General features: G+C 33.6%; 1 protein-coding gene across 2 annotated transcripts in view; it reads right to left on the minus strand.

Annotated features, from left to right (window-relative positions):
- The window catches only part of LOC150087230 (kinesin-like protein KIF21A), a 779,086-nt gene that overhangs the window by 179,942 nt on the left and 577,895 nt on the right, over positions 1–21,249 (minus strand). For both annotated transcript variants that reach the window (XM_090371900.1, XM_090371899.1), the window contains exons 26-27: positions 17,645–17,696; positions 7,779–8,014 (exon numbers count right to left, since the gene is read on the minus strand). In XM_090371900.1, the coding sequence (XP_090228026.1) occupies positions 7,779–8,014; positions 17,645–17,696 (288 nt within the window). The remainder of the gene's footprint in view (positions 1–7,778; positions 8,015–17,644; positions 17,697–21,249) is intronic.

Below are 21,249 nucleotides of genomic sequence, written 5' to 3' on the forward strand. Positions count from 1 at the left end.
GAAAGAAATTAAACTGAATAAATAGTAATAAATGAAAAATAATAACTACAGAGAACAGTCAATGAATGAAACCTAAGGAAGTGTGTGTGTGTGTGTGTGTGTGTGTGTGTGTGTGTGTGTGTGTGTGTGTGTGTGTGTGTGTGTGTGTGAGAGCATAAAATAAGGTACAAAAAGTTTGAAGTACAGTTTAATTGTATACAATAAATAAAACACAATATAATATTGTAATATAGGTAAGTAGAAATAATTTTACACTGTACCGTAATACAAAAAAAACAAACAAATGATTATAAATAATTTCTGTCCATAGAGAGGGAGACTAACCACATAAAAATGTTGGCAAAAGTATAGAAATTGTCACCATTATACTAAGTTATTCTTGCACTGTTTCTATTGGAACAATAAGCAGCCTGAAAAGCTACGGAGTTTCAAGCCCTTCTGTGAGTTATCACGAAACAAGTAAATACATGGGCTGTGTTAGAGTAACTGGAGTAAGAACAGATGCATGTATACTAATGTTACGAGCATAGCAAATAAATTAGAAGTACTGATTAAGTCATGAAATACAGACATTAGCACTGGGGGAAAAAAATGAAAGTAGGAGAGTGTTATAGGTCTGATGTCTGTGATGAGTATAACAAATAACCATATAGAGAAAATATTAGGCCAGTAAATCAGAATGAATTGTAATAGGGAATTTCAACTCTCTACAAGTTCAATTGCAACAATCTATAACACACTAGCAAGACTTTTGGATTTATTGGATGACTGTTTTCTATATCAGAATGTTAGAGACCACAAGGGAAGCAATATTCTTAATCTGATTATCAACAGTGATTCTTCATGAATTAAAAACCTGCATGTTCTTAATGCACAAACTAAAAGACCCTCTGTGTGGCAGTGATCACAGTGTGCTTATGTGGGATTTACTTAAAAACATAACTCCTGTCAAAGGAAGAGAGAAGACCTTTTGCTTTCATAAGGGAAAAGAAAAACTGTGACTACAGTAGTCAGACAGTTTTTAAATTCTATGCAGTGGGGACCATCTGGTAACATTACCAACAGCAAACTGAAAATGGGAAAACATTCAGGAAATTAATCAAAGAAGCTATTAGGCTTTTCATATCAATTAAAAAATGCCATACCACGCTTAAAGCTAATGGATGTCAGATTAACTGATAAGACTTGTGGCAGAGAAGAAATATATTTTTTATGAAAACCCCAAAAAACGAGAGGTATTAGAATCTATAGTACTTAGTACCGTCCCTGGATTGGAAGTTGAGAGGACGAGAGAAGATATTTGTTGACATCAGACTTGAACTTCTGTAGACTGTAATTTTCAGGAAAGCCATATGAAGGAGGGTTGTTCCAAAAAACGGCAGTTGAATCAATAAAGGAAGATGATGAAAACTTAGTAATGACAGTAATGAACGTATGCTGCTGCAAAAAGATCTGGACAAGTTAGGTTATATATTTCCATATTCTGTACAGATGTTATTTTAACCTGAAGCTGATATATTAAGATGAGGAGTCCATCATACTTTGGACTGAGGCACGATAGTAATATTTTTGATGTTGCAGCTGGCAATTGTTTTAAGCCATCTTGTAAGCAAATTCACTGAAAGTTCTAGATCACAATTTTCTAAAATTGACCAAAGAATAGCAGAGGCAGCCTCAGCACATTCAGCAATATCCAAGAATCTGTGGCTAACTATTACTCTTGTATTAAATGAGCTCACAACATTAAAATTTGGAGCAGGTATGTGTAAAAGAACAATGGCTGGTGGTTTAAACAGAAATTGATGTATATCACTCACATTTCTAGCCTATATTAAAATGTGATAAACATCACTGGACTAATTCTTCAATCCTAGCACTTAAAATAATACTATCCAAAGATCTCCTTACTTGAGACTCCAGAACTTCATATGCAATATGCCTTTCAATCTTTAAATGTTTCCTTAGTACAGCTTTATACACAGAAATTTCATCTGAAAAAAGTAGGGGTGTTTCCAATGGCAGTTCTATGAATTAAGGCCTTATTGCAAACAGTGCATGCACACTCTAACTGGGCATAATGCTACAGGAAATGTATGTATGTGGGTTGAGAGAATACTAGAAATATTTTATACAATAAGGATAAGTAGAATAGGTCTAGGGTGCATATGTCAATGGAAAAAGTTGGTGATAATGTCAAATAATTATCTTTTAACACTTTTCCAACAACCTTTTGACTTGGGATTGAAAACCAAGGGATTAAGTCAATCTGGATTGGAGGGAGTAGACATTTTTTGGTTTTCATCTCACTATAACTGAATTGACAAGTCTCTAGCAAAGGTTGCTTGTCAAAAATATCCAGTTTTCCTTCAGTTAAAATGGAAGAAAAAGTACTAAAAGTAGGGTAGTTTTCCCTCCAAGGGGATTAAAAACCTGATACTGCATAAAGAAGTAGTGAATATGTTAAGGACACAAAAAGTGATATTGTTATGTTGGAACTAATGGCATTCTGATGCTTCGCTTAACAAGAGGTGTATTAGAGAAAAGTTTTGTAAAAAATTCTAACTGAATTGGAAAATTGGAACAGACTTTATAAGCTGTAGATATCTCAGGACAAGACAGTCCAGATGTTGCTAAAAGGCCGTTTAAGAATGAACAGAGCACAGACTGGGCTCCTGGGCAATTCAGTTCAGTACGTTAGAGTAATGAAATACTTAGGTCTATGACTGAAGAATGATTGTTTTTCAAGCATTAGGCCTTCATGGAACATGCAAAATATTTAAAAACAAAAATCAGGACATTCTGATTTTTGCCAAGATCCGGCAGGTTGTAAGAAGGGATTGGGGCATTAAAGACCATGGCCTAAATTTACTTTATGAGTGACTGTTTGTTCCAATCATAACTTAAGCTCTGAAGCATAGGTGCATCGAATTGATAAGGTAGTCAGTAATAAGCGTTTATTACAGGCATAAAGATTTGCCTTGCTTAGTATTACTCGTGCTTGCCAAACTGTCTCGACAGAGGCCTTGTAAATTATATCTGGTAGGCTGCCAGTTCAGTAAATTTTTACTTTCTGGATTTATGTATTATACAAAAAGGAATATAAAGAAAACCATCATGGGTGACATCTTGCCCAGATGGAAGGCCAATAAAAAGCAAAAGCTGACATAAAGTAAGATAAAAAATGAATATGTGAGGAGCTCAAAATTAAGTGGCAAATAAATTGGAAAAATATCTAAATGAGGTAGGCAAACATACATGTTCTTTCCAAATGTGGATATAGTAGATACTCGGAAAAGAACTTGGTTGCAGTTTGGGTGGAACACTACCTTTTTAATAAGAAGGCGATGGTTTATCTTATAAGCTTTTTCAGTTTGGACTCTTGGAGCAGGATATCTGCAGTTGTGCTGAAGATGGCTGTGGAACACATTATGTTATGTTAGACTGCAATCAATATATTGATAGGTTATTTACTTAATTTAATAATTTTTTGCAGCGGTTTTTGGAAGGTGTACTGTGATTCGAGTTGGTGATAGAGGTAACTCCTCACTAAGATTGATGGAAGCAAAACTTTTAAGAACTGATTTTACTTAGAAGAGGCTAAGTAGTTCAAACAGTTATTTGTTTAATTTATGTGTTCTGTTATATTAACATTTTTATATTAAGCAAATTTGAACTTACGCTGAAATTAGTTAATATTTTATCCATAACCACAGATAGGCTTTGACCTAGGTAGTGGGGTTGGCGAAGTTGTCTTAAATGTAATGTAATCCATTTCTATCTAGACTCTTAGTATGTTTTTCTGTTTAAGGTTTTAGCTACTGGCTACATTGAACCTATTAAAATTTTGTAACCACACCAATTATGTACTGATAATAAGGTACCATTAAATGGGGGTCCCAGAAAGATGTTACATTTTAAAGCATTAATATTTAGTTACCATTTTTCAGACCATATTTATAACTGGTCCAGCCCTAGGTGTTAGACTTCTGTGATTTAGTTCCTGCTTTAGTGATTCTAAGTAGTTTTTAAATGGCATTTTTTAAAATTTGTGTACTGACATGTTCCTTACATGATTATCAGGCAACTTGGATGGTTTTTATGAGGTCTTCCTTAAGAAAAGTACTATTTATTTAATTATATAAGTTTTTAGTGTGTAACATTACTCTCTGAGCCTTCGTTTGGTATGGCTACAAACCGGAATGTTATTAATTTTGTCCTGAAGTGCTTTCCTTGTCAAAAAGCTGTTTGTGTGATAACGTTCCTGCTTGGGTAAAGTCCTGCAACCCTCTAGCAATTTTGCAGTTGGCCACACCCACATCTGAACTGTCGTCTTGTTTCTCCAGACTTATTACTCTTCTCCTTCCCTGCTGTGTCAATAATGGCTCACTTGCTTATTTGTTACCTTCTGTTTGCTGGTATTCAAAAGCACTCTTCAGCATGCCACCTAAGGATGTGGTTTCATGCAATGTATGACAAAAAACAGTAAAAATTGAATTATCTGCAAGGGAATATGCAGTATGGTTTTTTGTGATGTGTGTTCTTTAATAAAGAACTTTAAGTCAAGTGTTTTAAAAAATAATTGAAGATGCCCTTCCTGTAAAAGTGCTACCGAGGGAAGTACAAATTTAATCTCCTTCTAGTCAGCATGAGCTGAATTGTTAGGATACCCCAACAGATGCTGATCTCCTTGCAAACATCCTTCATCTCCCTCTATCAATTTATTACAGTCTCCTAAGCCCTCACATCATACAAGGAAGTTAACTAAAGATGCCTCCAGCCAAATGGATGACTAAACTTTGTGAAATCATCAAGTATCTGAAAGATCTCAATATGACTATAAATGCAAGCAAATCTGCTCAAATTGCTTATTCCCTTCAGAACCAACCCAATCACATAAAAATTGCAGATGTCCCAATCCCAAATGTCACAAAGTCCTTGGAATTGTTTTTAATAAAAATCTCTCCTTTAATGCCCATTATTTATATGTTGCTCAAAAAATTCAATAAAGCAAAATGGTTAATCAAACAAGAAACCAGTGATTTAAGACAAAAAAAAACCAGTCATTAAGCATGTTCAAAGATGCATCTTTCCCATTCTGTCTTATGATTCCAAAATCTGGTGTTGTGCTCCTCAAGTAACCAAGAAATTCCTTGCCCTAGAATATTGGGTTTTTAGATGGCTAAATAGTAAGCTTCGTTTTCCCCATACAATATCCAGGCAACAGCTGTATGAAAACTTAAAACAAAGCCTCTCCAACAGATGATCGAGTCTGGAATCAAGCTTCTTGCAAAGTTAATTACTTCTGTATGCGATTTACCAAACATAGCCAATATAATAGCTGCTACCAACAGAGAAAATTCAAGAAACCAATACAAATCCAACCTCTCCAGACTCAAAAAAATGGACACAATGTACCCCAATGTAATCAGTCACCTCATAAATCATCGCAACATTGATTGCAAAAGGTTACTCAACTCTGAAACCTACAGAAGTCAGATATCCGATAAAATGAAGAGAAATAGAAACAGCAGCCTGCCTTGAACCCAGTAACTACAACTGAAAACCAAATGTGCTGTTTTGCGATTTTTTTTATTTATTTTTATTAATTATAATTTGTATTCATTGTTAGTGTTTATATGAAATTTGCTATATATTCAATTATTTTATTTTATTTCTACTATATTATCTGTCCCTTGTGATGGGCTTGCTGTATTTGCAATAAATGAATATTTCTTTATTTATTTTGAAGTAGGATAACCTAACTGATTCCAGTTGTGAATTACTCTCTCAATTCTCTCAACTAAATCAACAATCTTTGAAAGATTTCCCTGTAGTTTCTCTCTTGTGAATATCATTAAGGAAGAGTGGAAACTAGACAGGTCCTAGCACTGATCTCTGCACGATACAACAAACTGGCCCACTGTTTAATTTTCAATTAATATTCAAAAAAAGTCATCTAAATTTGTTTATCATAGCAGTTTAAAATCATCGAAAATCATATTCCTAAATTTAACAAACCAACATATGCTGCTAAGAATATGTTGGTTTGCGCGTGCTAGGTGCACAGCATGTGAAGAAATTAGGTGCCAACTCAGCATTCTGATGGGGGACTTTGAGAGCTGGAAGAGTGGGGTAGATACCCTCAAAGGAATTAAAATGAGCAGCTCATCAAGCTCTCACCTGCCCAACTCAATGCCAGAGCTTGCACATGATCATCAGGCAACACAGCGGCAATCCCTGAGGCAGAATGAGCCAGTCCCACAGGACCTAGTTGTTGTCCAGTGACTCTATTGTCAGGGAAACAGGGAATATATTGTGCAAAAAGATAGGTGGAATGGAACCAGGGTATGTTTGCAAAAGTTCATGACATTGTAGAGCAGATATCTTATAGGGGCACAAAAGGATACTATTGTACACATTGACACTAATGGCATTAAGAATAGGAGATCTGCAAACTTACTTAAGTACAAGTCAATGCTGAAAAAAAAAAAAAAAAAAAAAAGTTGAGTTGTGGTTCAATTTCAAAGTGTCTGCAATTCTACCTATATACGATAGTAAGAAGTATATGATGAAAGCCTTGTCAATCAATTTGGCCCTGGAGAGACTGCTTCTACAGGGATGGGATACACTTAAATAGAAAGTGTGCAAGAATATTTGCTGATTCTATTGAGGCAGTGTTAGGTGGGTTGGAAAGCTACTAGCTTAGTGGGGGATACACAGACTAACAGATTAACAGCAGCCACTGGCAGAGGTGAAAGTGATTCTTGCACTGCTTGTATTGGAATGAGCAGCAACCTGGAAAAAAGGTGTTGGGGTTTTCAGGGTCTCTTTGGTTATTGTTATTGTTATTATTTTGGTTTTTAGGAGCATTAGCAACTAAGGCCATATTGCTCCGGTGCAGTGGTCATTCCCTGACCTTTCCGCATCCTCCGTATTTGGTGGTGACGGGCTTGAACCCCGGTCTAATCAAGAAGCGTGTGCTACGCACTGCTGCTCCTTCCCACCTGGCAACGGAGGCGCCAGGGTCTCTTTGGAGTCATGGTGGAACAAGTGTGTGTGTATATATATATATATATATATATAAGCTTGCTTTCCTTCATCACATGCCTCTACTAACACTAATATACCATGTACATTTATTGGTCTTCCAACTGAAAAACAATTTCTCTGCACACACAGATCAATGAATGAAATACACCTGACACTTCTTACTGAATAAAGTGAGTCAACTTTGAAATAACAGGGGTCTATGGTATATTATTCATTCCTGAAGTCTCTGTATCTACACAATAAAAATTGTGTAGATACAGAAACTAGATCAAATCAAATTTGACTAGATCAAATTAAAACATTTTAAAAATTAGAAATGAAAATCTTTAAATTATAAATAATGCTGTTTTCTCTTAAAAAATACAAATAGATTTTTTTAATAGAAAAATGCACACTACATTTTAATAATAAACAATATTGGACAGAACAATACATGTGCATGGACACGCACAATAATATTCTTAAAGTATACTCTATGTTTTAAGCCCTTTGTCTAATATTATACAAAAGCACTAGGTATAAAAAAAATATATATTTCCACTGCTTGTGTATAGACATTTTAGCTCCATGGAAACATGTGTAGCTATATGTATTAAAATATATTTTTCTAAAATGCAGTGCCTAATGTGTAATGTCATCATCTAATAGACTAAGGTTCTAACTGAGCTAAAACTTTGATTTACTCAAGTTAAGATTAATTCACTTGTGGAAGGACTAAACTAATTTACCTCAGAGAAGATGGAGCACTTGTAACCCTTATGATTCCTTTATCTTCAGATACATTACGACTTTGAGGATGAGCAAGAGAAAGTGGTACATTTAAAGATTCCTTTTTTGGTACTATATTATCTCCCACTGGGGATATTTTTGGTGGGAATTCTGTAATTGTTGGACATGATCCTGTTGGCATTCCAGGTTGCAGATAATTACTTAGCTCTATAGGAATCCCTGTTCTTCTGCGATACTATAACAATAATATATATACATGTATGTGTATATGCACATGCAAATAGACGTGATAATATCAGCAAGAAATAAACTACTACAAAATTAGCACAATTTAAAAAAGATATACTATGGAGAACTAAATTTAGCCCCTTTGTAGAATAAAATAAGATATAGAAGAAAACAAGTACCAAAACCTAAAATGAATCATCATAAAACTGTCAATCAAATTTCAAAGAGTAACTAGAGAAAGTCTTATAGAACCAATGAAGGTTCTGGATAAATATGGCCCACTGTACAGGAAAATAACTGCCAGTAAAGTATTACTCTGAAAACTGTTTATAATGGATGTGCAAGTGCTAAAAAATGGATAGAAATATTAAATCATGCCAGAAATTCATACTTTTAATGCATTCTCTTAAAGATTTTGCTAATTCACTAGGAATAAACTTATTTCCATCTACAATTAGGTTCTTAATATGTTTCATTATACTTCTAATTACCTTAATATTATTACATAAATAGCAATAAGAGCTTAATAGACGGTACTCACCTCAATTGATCTGCTTAGTTACATGGAGTTGATATTACTTGAAGCTAGACACTTCCGTTTTCAAAACCAAATATTTGGTCTCCCCATGGGATTAGGAATTTCAGCTCCCTTATGAGAAATCTACTTAGCCGCGATCGAAAATCAAGTACTTCAACCTTTCCCTTCCGGTATTAAACTACATGCGGTATACGGATGACATATCATTAATAGGAAACAGCGCAACCAGTCATAATCTCTTTATTAAATTCAACACAATACATGAAAGATTAAAATACACCCTTGAAACAGAAACTGACAATAAAATCAACTTTCTTAACCTCACAATATATAAAATCAGCACCAAGATAGGCACCAAAATCTATAGGAAAGACACACACACACAGGAAAATATTTGCATTTTGAATTGCATCATCCACTCAGTACAAAAAAAGTCCGTTCTCTACAATCAAATCTACAATGCCATTAAGTTCAGTACTTCGCAAGACGATTTATCCACCGAATTACAATATCTTACAAAGAAATTCACAGCCAGGAAATACACTTTACATCTAATTCAACACACAATTTCTGTTGCAAGGAATAATGTCAATAACCCACTTAACCATAGCACCAAACAGAACACACGCATTATCCTACCCTACCACAGCACTCTCGCCAGACAGTTCCGCCAAGTGTTCACCAACATAGCCTGACGTAGCCGAGTGGTCAAGAGCGCAAGTGCAGTAGCACACGCTCTTTTGAGCAGACCGGGGTTTAAGCCCATGACTACTAAATACGATTAACAATTTGTATTGATTGATTGATTGATTTATTGTAAGCTCCACTGACCTGGTAGTCGTGCCGGGGTATAAACAAGAACATCACATTAATATTTTCTTCGTACAATAAATTAGGGACTATGTTTAATACATATAAAGAGACACACGAATATCCAATAAGTGACATTAACAATGTAGTATATTTAATTAAATGCCAATCCGGCTGTAATGCATGCTACTTCAGGAGCATAACAGCAAAATAAGGCACCACAAAAACTTCCAAAACACGTGCTTATTACCACCATAATAGCTTCAGAACCAATCAAACCAGCACCAAACTTACACAATTCTCATAACCACAACCCCCTAGTCGATTCAGCCATTGCAATTATTAAACTAACCTAGTTACAAAATCTTCCAACACGAGGCACTTGCCAAAGAATGGTGTCACCATAACACTAAATTTAACGTTCTAAATACAAAACTGTCAACCAACCTTTCTCTGGTCTGGAATATTAAGCACAAAAGATTCCCACGTCTCGAAATGCATTATGGGAACATAGGAATTCTTTAAATACGTGATTTCTTTTTCTCCTATCATTGCCAACCGAAGACGTTTAACATGAAAGTCGCTCGTTGTGACTACTGGCTTCACTTGTTTCATATTAATAATTTTTTTAAATGACAACCAGGGACGAGGTAGTGCACTTCTACTTCCTTGAGAAATTTTAATTACGGGCTTTAACAATTCCGTATTTATTCAATTTAACTTATTTTAAACTTCATTTCCATTTCAACCCCATGTAACTAAGCAGATCAATTGAGGTGAGTACCATCTATTAAGCTCTTATTGCTATTTATATTATAAAGTAGATTATACAATGGTACATTAAAAAGCTCTATAAATCATCTAACTTCTAATTACCTTAAATCTGACATTTATGTTAAACAGTTTTATAATTCAAAAGTAACCCATTAACATAAACAAGAATATAATTAAGTGTCCATAATAAAAAAAAAAAAGAGACCTTTCTCCTTTGCCTCTGAACAATACACCACAGCATAATACAGTAGACTGTCGAAATAATGGCACCCCAAATAATGGAACATTCGAGCTAATGGCACATTGAGATGGGATGTTTATACAGGGTGTTTCAGTTAAACGTTTCAGAACTTCTAAGAGGGGTAGGGTACATCCTGACAACTCGAAATCATATAGCAAGGTGGGGTCGGAAATGCTTTCCTGAAGCGGTGTTGTACACAGAAGCACCATAAAGAAAAGAGACCGTAAGTGAGAAATCGTTTTAATAATACATGAAAAGAAGCAAAAGGTACATGGATTAAAGTAAAGTGTTCGAAGTTTCTTCCACGGGCTACAATGCACGCCTCACATCTCCGACGCATGGACATCCAAACATTCTGGAATACTCCAGGCGAATTTCGAATTTCTTCGGCAGCTACTGCGATTCTTGCAACGAGCTCCTCAGCATTGTCAACAGGGGTGTCACAAACTAGCGATTTCATATGACCCCAGAAATAAAAATCAAGACATGATAGGTCAGGTGACCGAGCAGGCCAACGCACGGGACCACCACGTCCGATCCACTGTTGACCAAATGTGACATCCAGGTAGTTACGAACATCTCCGCTATAATGGGCAGGGGCTCCATCGCGTTGGAACCACATTGTCTGTTGCGTCAATGCAGAAATCTGTTCATCTCTCAAAGGTTGTGGCAATACTTGCTGCAGAAAGATCAAGTAGATAGGTCCGGTTAGACGACACGGTAACAGGTAAGGTCCGATGAGGTGATCTCGCAGGCCAACGCACGGGACGTGGTGGTCCCGTGCGTTGGCCTGCTCGGTCACCCATGTGTTGATTTTTATTTCTGGGGTCATATGAAATCGCTAGTTTATGACACCCCTGTTGACAATGCTGAGGAGCTGGTTGCAAGAATCGCAGTAGCTGCCGAAGAAATTCGAAATTTGCCTGGAGTATTCCAGAATGTTCGGATGTCCATGCGTCGGAGATGTGAGGCGTGCATTGTAGCCCGTGGAAGAAACTTCGAACACTTACTTTAATCCATGTACCTTTTGCTTCTTTTCATGTATTATTAAAACGATTTCTCACTTACGGTCTCTTTTCTTTATGGTGCTTCTGTGTACAACACCGCTTCAGGAAAGCATTTCCGACCCCACATTGCTATATGATTTCGAGTTGTCAGGATGTACCCTACCCCTCTTAGAAGTTCTGAAACGTTTAACTGAAACACCCTGTATAGAGTGCAGATGTCTTTCAGTAACAAAAAAAAAAAAAAAAAAAAAAAGGCAAGTCATGCGATTTTTTTACATCTGCCATTTTGAAAATGAATTCTGTATTGATATCACAGATTATGCTGCTGTTTTACATTTATTTTAAATTAAAAACCCCTCACTGTGGCTCCTAAAGTTAATACACTTCATACAGAGAAGAAAAGAAGAACAACATTAAAGCTTAGTGACAAACTTGATATAACCCAAACTATTACATTAGGGCCACCAGGAAGGTTAATTCTTATACCCATGTATATTGTGTATCTGTAAACTGAGAGTGTTCTCAATGGTCAATTTTTCTGTTTTGCTGGATGAAAACCCCAGTTTCTGGGTGGTAAACTGCTATCTACACCTGAGACCGAGTAACTGAGCCACAGAGTGATAAAGCCCACAAGTTCCTCACGTCATCAATAGGATCCAAAACTGGACCTTTCCCACCTGGTGCACGGAAGATTGTGATGATACCACTGTGCTACGTGCCCAGACTAGACTTGATATAATAAAGAAATCAGAACGGGGTTTAAGTAGGAGTGTATTAATGGCAGAATATAACATTGAATAGTCAACACGTTTATGTTTTTCATGTGCAGTTAATAAAATTAGCATTCTTAATCTCTCTGTTTCTTATTTAGCTTCATTATTTCTGCATTAAATACAGTGAAAATAAATCTTTCTAGATAACGGAAAAATCGAAATAACAGCACCTTGAATTGCTGAAGGTGCCATTATTCTGAAAGTCTACTGTAATCAGGATGAAAATTCTATGTCACATTACCGTTTTCACAGCTCACTTGATGTCAGAGAGGGAGGTCTTTTGTAACATGAAATATGAAAAAATACACTAACAGAACCAACCAATACAAGACAAAAAATTAATTTTAAGAACTCTCATGCAGTTGCTGCCTTAGGGTCATACAACCTCATATGGATGTATAGCTGAACATTACAAATAGTTTATAGAAAAATAAACTTGTATCTACTGTCTTACAAAGATAGATAAGAGTTTATATCTATTGTCATTTCCCCCTTTTTTTTTTTAACCTCGTATACTTGAATTTCACAGTAATTCATGTTCCCATGGTCATGACTAACAATGCCACCCCCCCATAATAATCCCAAATTTGATACTGATATCTGGATGAACCTTGTAGCAGTCAGATGGTTACCCAACCCACACACCCGTTATTACACTTCTTTGACACCTAATCAGTTCTATAAATATTTAAAAGACAGCCATCCTCAAGAATGAAATTTACAGTCTTCCCCATAATAAAATAACTGGATATCTCTCATTTAATTTTTTATTATCAAAATCTCCAGCTTTTACACAACAGAACTTTTTAGTAAACCTTTCACATTTATTTGAAGACCTATAGCAATAAAAGGAATGGTTAAAAAAAAATCGAAGAATGAAATTATAAAACTTAATAAGTTAAAATTAAACTTGCTAATTATTAACTTTTTTTCTTTTCAGAATAGCTTCCTTGGGCAGCTCTACATAAAGCTATTGCAGAAATGGTTCCAATTACAGTGGCGGAGCTGCAATTGGAACCATTTCTGGAACTTATTCAGTGATACTGATTTTTGTTTCAATGAATAAACTACAGGACTTCCTCCAAAAACTCAAACTTTGTCACTTTTAATGAAGTTTTGGTACTGGATATGGGGAAAGAAGTCAAATTGGCGGGGTAGGAAGGATTTTAAATATGAAGGATCCATTTTCTGCTTGAAATAATGCAATGAGTAGGCACACTGCTGGGGAGGCAATTTCTGATAAAAAAAAAAAAAACTCCTACAGATGGAGCATCTGAATATATAACTACATTGGACTTTTCTATTCATAAACTATCAAAACTTAGTTGAAAGGAAAATATTTTGGATCTTTGGAAGAGGCCTAGCAATATATATCAAAAGCACTAAAATAAGTATCAGATTTTATTGCCAGAAATGGTACTAATTGTGTTAAAAGAGAATGGTTTCATGTATTACTGGCCAAGGAAAATATTTTGAAATGGATAAAAGCAAATAATTGGAAAGATCAATTTTAACTCATTTGTACAGTCATTCCTAAGACCTTCCATATTTTAACCACATTTTTTCATATTCTCCTAATTACTCAAGGTAATAACAAAGATGTGTTTCAGCGATCAGTCATAGATCTTATCCTCTAACCTTCTTGCAAGTATGCATATAATTAATCCTCACACACATTTTTCCATGAGAGAAATAAAATGAGTATGAGCATGTTTTCAGTTATCACCAAATTATGCCTATAGAGGTAGAGATTCAGATCAGGAAGCTGATCTGAATAATATGTATGCAGAGGATATATTACTGCAAAAATTAAAAAAATATGCAAATTTGAATTTTTAATGAAATTTTGATCTTCCCTTTGTTTTCGACAATAATCCAAGTTTACTGTTTGGCTAGAAAGTCAATTAAGGAAAACAAATTAATATTTAAATCATTTATGTGTATAGTTTATTTTTTATAACTTTTAAATCCTCTAAAAAATCCATCCCAGGTCACATGCATGTTGTCCACTCACAAATGCCCACTCATAAAAATGACAAATGTACCTAACAAAATGATAAACAGTATCCAATATACTCAATACTGGATACTGTTTATCATACTATATAAAGAAACCTATTGATGGAAAAGAAAGCACCTTCCCATTCCCAAAAATGGTGATTATGCAGATCATGAAGAGATCAAGGAAAATGAAGGCAGAGCCATGAAGCTTACTGAGAAGAGCCATGACAAAAAAGCTATGGCTATTATGCAAGTTTAGAACACTAATTTTCTTAACTCCCACCACAAAGAAAGAGATAGAAGAATTACCTGTAACATATGGCCTTATTCTTTCAAAATTTGTTTTGAAATTATGTTGCTTAAAAATGAGAAAGAGATATGGCAATATACACTTAATTCTAAGAACAGTAAGTGTAAATTACTGAGTAAAAGACACAACTTCAGTAAGTCTAAGTTAAAATTGTTTGTTTATTGTATATTGAAACTTGTCCTCCACACACTTACTGGATAAAACTTCCACATAGGTGAAATGGTCCCATACTCAACCCCTAAAATCCTTATAGAGCAGAATCTCATTAATACAAAGTTCCAGGGATGTAAATTTGCAGGTTTTGTCATAAAGAGGTACGCTTTAGATGCTGTTAAAGATGTCAAAACTTGACCATTTTCAATATACACATTTATTAATATTAATGTAAGCTTTGGCTAACAATAATAAAAATATTTTGTTTAGGTTTTCTTTATTTATAAGAGAAGCCATGAAAAAAGAAACAATATAATTAGATTGAAAATATATTACTGTCATAAACTAATAAAAGAATTGATATTAATATTAAAGAAAACATAGAATCAATTCACTATTTAATGAATTAATTAATTTAAAGAAAGAATCCAATTTCATTTGCACAGATTGTTTCATGTGCATTCTTAGTATAGTAGATATTAACTTCACTTTCATCACTGGTAACAAAAGCACATTTCTTGGTGAAAATTTCTTCTGGTGTTAGAATTGAATATTGTAGCAATATTATCATCATCAACCTTAAACACATTTCCCAAATTCTCCAGTAAAATCTGTTCTTTCAAAGTCCCATCCCTCCCACATCCCATTCATGTTCATTTGCTGGACCATGTGTTTCAATGATATTCTCATCAAAGCCATTGATGCAATGCTGTTTCAAGAAATAATATTATGAATAGCATCTAAGGCATTCCAATTTGGCTGAAAATTGTTCCCTCCTTTTTTGAGGATCAAATACCTTATAAAGGGCTTTCTTGCTCTCTTGATGTTATATGCTCTCTTGATGTTAAAAATAATGCCTTGTTCCAATGTGCTACAAAACACACTGGTGTTATCAGATATGTTCTTAGCTTAAGTGTATCTATTCACTCTCAAATAACCAAGACTGAAAAATTTTAACTACAAATCAAGCAACTTCTATTGGCCTTATAACTGCATAGAAGTTGGTCAACTACTTCAAAATGACCTGGATTAGAAAATTTTCCAATCACAAGTGGGAGTGGGATCAATTTTGTACTGCCATCTGCTCTGAAGCAAAAAAGAATAGCAATGCTTTGCAAGCAGAGCTAGCAGTAGGATTTTTAGTGCCCTATGCAGAAGTGTATTTGGTGCCCTTGAAGATTGTAATGAAAACTACAATTCTGAATAAATAGAAATGAAAACACATTTTGTATTAATTTTGTTTACATCAAAATTAATGATGTAAATCCACTAGCCATTTGAGCTGATTTTAATTGTTGCCACTGCTACTAGGGGCACCACTTGTTTGGTGGCAGTTTGAACCAATTTTGTCTCCCATGATCCTTTAAATTTTTCTAGTGGATGGTGGCACAGGATTTTTTCATAAAAGTAATTTTGGTGGGATTCAAACTGAGGTCTGCGTACTTTACAGATAGGTGCCCTAACCATGGGGCTAGTGAGGCATTTACTTACATGGCTGAAAATATGGTATTAGAATGTAATTTGAACAATTGTTTTAAATTAATTATTTTAATAGTACTTAATGAGCAGTATTTAGATTGCAATTTGAACATAATCATGAACAATATATTTCCCCAACTGAAAATATATAGTTGTGTGTTTTTAAAAAGTATTCATGAATTATAAGTGTATTTAATTTCATTAAGAGAAACAGATGTTTAATGATTTTAGGTTTTTCACTGAAAGCTTTTTACAGAGAAATCTAATAATAAAAATGTGCATGAGGCTTACAATTAATGCACGCACCTAAGCTGTGAATAGACAAAGTGGTATTTCACTATACAAGTCAATAATAGTTTATGTTTCTATATTAAGATTAAAGTTGCTATTTACTGACTTTAACTGAGATACTTTTATTAAATATTATTATAATAAAAAGTTTGAATTTCAGTGCCCTCAGACATTGGCACACACATGCTCTACTTACCAGACTTACTGTGTTTCACTGGCCCCTTTTACAATACTCTTTGGACAGGTTTTTTTTTTTTTTTTTTTTAGAGAATAATTAAACTTTAATTAATTAGGATTATACCATGTTTAAATCATACAAAATATAATTTCTGCATTAACCGATACAAAATATAATTTTTGGACAAACCCATGCCTTGCAATATATATAACTGAATTTTGTAATAAATGTAGAAAAGCAAAGCATATCCTTTAGCAGAAGAATGATATTGGCTTTGTATAAACGTCACTGAAAAATTTGTATAAATAGGGTTTGTATTAATGAGTTTCTACTGTATATTATGATGACATTTCAACTCTGATTTTGGGGAACATTACCAAGTTTAAAAAAAAATAAAACAAAGGATGATAAATGGTAGTTTCTAAAATAGTAAAATCACATTAGAACAAATGTGAACTATTTTAAAAAGGTAGGGTGTGTGTGTGTGTGTGTGTGCGTGCGTGCGTGCACGCGCACTTAAAAAATACAGCTGCTGTAATTTTGGAATGATGTTACAAAGTAATATTCTGAAATCCTGAACATTCCAAAAATTCATAAAAAATAACTGAAAAGTAAGTCTGGAATCAGACGGAGCTATAAAGTACAACAAAATTCAAAATTTTATCAAAGTTTATTCTATGTACATGAACTAACCTCAAAACAAGTAAAAAAAAAAATGGGGGGGGGGGGAAGTGTGTAACAAGCTTTAAACAAAAATGAAAAATTGCTTAATTTTTGCATTATGACACAGCACTTGAAGTACCATTTAACACTTATGTGCATCAGATGCAGCAAACATGTTAACATGTAAGAATTTTCTTAACTCAATTAATTCAAGCTTTAGCATTTACCTCAATTTGAGTCTCAGAAAAATAAAAACACATGAATTAAACTTTTGGAAATGGTTAATATTTTGGCTAACATGATTTTTACCATTTCAGAAACAACTGAAAGATGCTTAAAGACAGATCAAATAAATAGAGATTTTGAAATCTTTAAAAGCTGCATTATAATTTTTTATGCCTATTTAAATTTTTTTTTACCTTAGTTTTCTTATTTGCATCCACTGTTACAGGAGCTGCTTCTGAGAGACTGCTACAATAAGAAAAAATTGGAAGATGCAAAGTACTTTCATCATTACAATAAATTTAAGTAACAAGCCATTTCAGATTTAATTTTTAATATATACATTATTGTAACTAAACTTTGTATATAAATTAGCATATATATACAAAGTTTGTGTGTATTGATGACTAATGGTACCCTCCCCTGCCTTTTTAACATTTGTATGCAACAATAACCCATAGGATAAAATGTACACTATTTACAATAATACAGTTTGCTTTTGTAATCATACAAAGAGATGCATAATACTTCTGACTCAGTATGTTAAATATCTGTCAACACAACATATAGGAGTATACAGTTTTTTTTACAAAATTTAAAAAAGTGGGGAGGCGGGGAAGGGAAATGAGTTCGGTTGTTGAGGGTAAGGAAAGTAATTAAGGCCACAAGGTATCAATAAATCATGTCTGTAAAGTGCATACACTCTAAGTGACTACACATGGGAATGGATAAATGAGTTTTCAGAAAGGGCGGAGATCCTAACTCTTCTTAAACCAAGTAACAACAGTTCTATTCAGAATTGTTAGTTGGTTTATATATATAAAAATGAGTTTTTCAATGTAACTCTTCAAAGGAAAAGTTTAAAGAGTTATACAGAAAAGACGTATACAGTAGATTAAATTGTTTCGGTGAAAGCAAGTTTAATAAATTAGGTATGACAGATGCAACTAAAAGTGCAAAGCAGCATTAAAGGATGCAAGAGTAGATGTAAGGTGTAATAATATCAATTTAATTAAGTATGCATAAATGGATGTGAAAGTTACACAAGGTGCCAGTAACTATAAGGGAAAGTAGAAAAAGAAGAGTAGTAGATTAGTGAAAGGTGAAAGAATGTTAATATCCTAAAGGTTATGATGAATTGCCAAGCCAATATACAGTGGGGGAACTGTAAAGTAAAATTAGTACAATAAAATACTAATAAAATGCAAATAAAATAAAAATGGTATAGGTGTCATCAGATATGGTAGGGAACATATTTAGTAAATGGTCTAATATAGGTAATGCAAAAATTGCTTGATCTGATGTCAGCTGAAATAAATATTAATATATGATCAGGTTTTTTTTTTTTTTTTTTAAATCAGGGGACTACACCTACCATGTATCAGGAACTGCATTTCTATACTTGTCCATAGTAGTAGAAGAAAAGTGAAAGGCCAAAAAGGAATGAAAATAAATTAGCATTTTCTAATACAGTATGGACAAGGTAGTCCCCCAACGCAGTGTAATTTATTTGGGTAAAGATTAATTTAGGTAAAAATAAGTATCGAGTTGAGATAAAAATGGTTAATATCAATATGTTTAATATAAATATGTGGAATTTATGTGGAAATATGTAGGATTTAATTTTGTAAAGTTAAGAAATCAACGTATTTTACAAAATAGATTTGGAACAAGCAAATGTTATACAGGGTGAGTTATTAAATTGAGGATGGGGAAGGGAAAAGGATTATTTAAATAAATAAAGACTAAAAATAGCAATAGAAGTAGGATAGTAGGAGCCCACTATCCTACTTCTATTGCTATTATTTCATTCTACAGAAGACATGAAGTAATAGAAAAGTAACTCACTGCAGATGAAAAATGCATGAAGGAGGAGCCTCAGTGAAAGTGGAGCTGACCATGTGAAAGATGAAATTAAAAGATGTAAACAAGGTCACTAAAGGAAGGTAAAGTGCAATTGGAACATACAGTAATTGCATAGTGACATCTAGAAAAACTAAAAAGGAAGGGAGTGTAAAATTGGCAAAAAGTGAAGAGAGAAAATGCATTTAAAAAAATAAAAGTGCAAAAAAGAAAACGAGATGCAAGTTCAAGAGACTACTTTGAAATTAAAGAAATAGACTAGCAACATTTAGCATGAGAAAGCAAAGGTGAGAAATTAAGTTCTTGACACACATGTCCACATAATTAATGGAAATTACTAATAAAGTAGTGATAAATAAAGGACCAAAAAAAAAAAAAAAAAAAAAACTTTGTAAAGGTTAAAAAAAGGATACAACAGAAAGGAAATAGCAATCCATTAGACATTCAAAAACCTAATGGCTTTGCAGGAAATAAGATGATGAAATGAAGGACCATCAAAAATATGAGGAAACGAAGTAAAATAGATTTGCTCAAGTGATTCGGATTCGCAAATCTCATTCTAAAGAAGGACCTTGAACAGAATTCTGAGAGTAAGAGTATGGATCAGGAATTAAAATAAGAAAATGCAAAACTGTGAAGATCAACTAAAATGAAAAAAGAGAACAAAAAAAGTAAACTAAACTGTGAGTTAGTAACCTTTCCCTAAAATAATCAACCCGAGTAATAGTTCTTTCCCCAGATGTATAAACCAACAACATCCAAATCCCTACTCTCATTCTAACTATGCTCATCCTCAGTAACAAACAAACATAGGTTGGCCCCAGGAAACCTTAACTGAAGTTTTAATTCCAAACTTTTAGTTTTAGAGTACAGTATAAAACATAAATATAATGAATCGTAAACCACTGTCTTAGTAAGTCAGGCTGATGGTATTGTAAGGACAGCATTACAGGAGTGTCAAATATTCAGTTATCATTTACTTAATGTGAATTAATTTATTATTAATCTTATTAACCAAATTAACTAATGTAAAATTATTTAAAACTGTTAAAACAATTCTTTACCTGATGTTTGCTAATAGCTATTTGTTAACTAATTCAAGACTAAACCTTAACAAATGAGAAAGGTGTAATCAAATTAACAGGTAATAACACGTAATCAAAATTAACTTAATGTAAATCATATCACCATAATTTATCAGTTCTGCTGTCTTTATTGTCACTCAAGAAGTTACACTAGAAGTACCATGAAACTTCTGTGAATAGCCTGTAATTTTTTTATAATTTAAAGGTAGATTACACTCCATGCAAGTTTAAATACTCATTATTTCACCAATTTCCAGTTCGTGGTATAAGTGTGCATCATGACACTAAAATAATATTTAAGATTCACAGAATTATGTTGTCTGAGAAAACATGCAAATAAATATTTGCATCTAAATAGTAAATATTAAAGAACAATTATAATAATAATTATATATATAATAATTATAATAAGAATTAAATCTCAAATATTTGCATCTGACAGTGTATGACTGACAGTGTATGACACTCAACTCTCAAATGCAGTGTATTTTTGCATTTCTTTCTGTCATTCAGCTTATTTGTTCGCAAATATCTAATTACACTGCATTTCACACTGCTTGAAAGTGAAATATCACAGTGCTGAAGGTACAAGGAAAACTTGCTACCATTTTTAGATTTTACAATACATAGCAAAATTTGCACATATGTCTTCTGATTGGGTTTGGCTTGGGTTTTATTGGTGCATTAGCAACTAAGGCTATAATGCATTGTATTTCTTCTGAAATTATGTTATATTCCTTTAGTATCTTACCAAAAGATATTGTCAAATTAGTTTCATACAACTAAGTCCGATGAAGTACGAGAAACTGAAGTGAACAATGCTATTACAACATTTCTATTTTACAACGTAGACT

This window comes from Mastigoproctus giganteus, chromosome 4 (genome assembly GCF_048544385.1).
Source record: "Mastigoproctus giganteus isolate SK-2022 chromosome 4, ASM4854438v1, whole genome shotgun sequence".
In the NCBI taxonomy this organism is placed as follows: Eukaryota; Metazoa; Arthropoda; class Arachnida; order Uropygi; family Thelyphonidae; genus Mastigoproctus; species Mastigoproctus giganteus.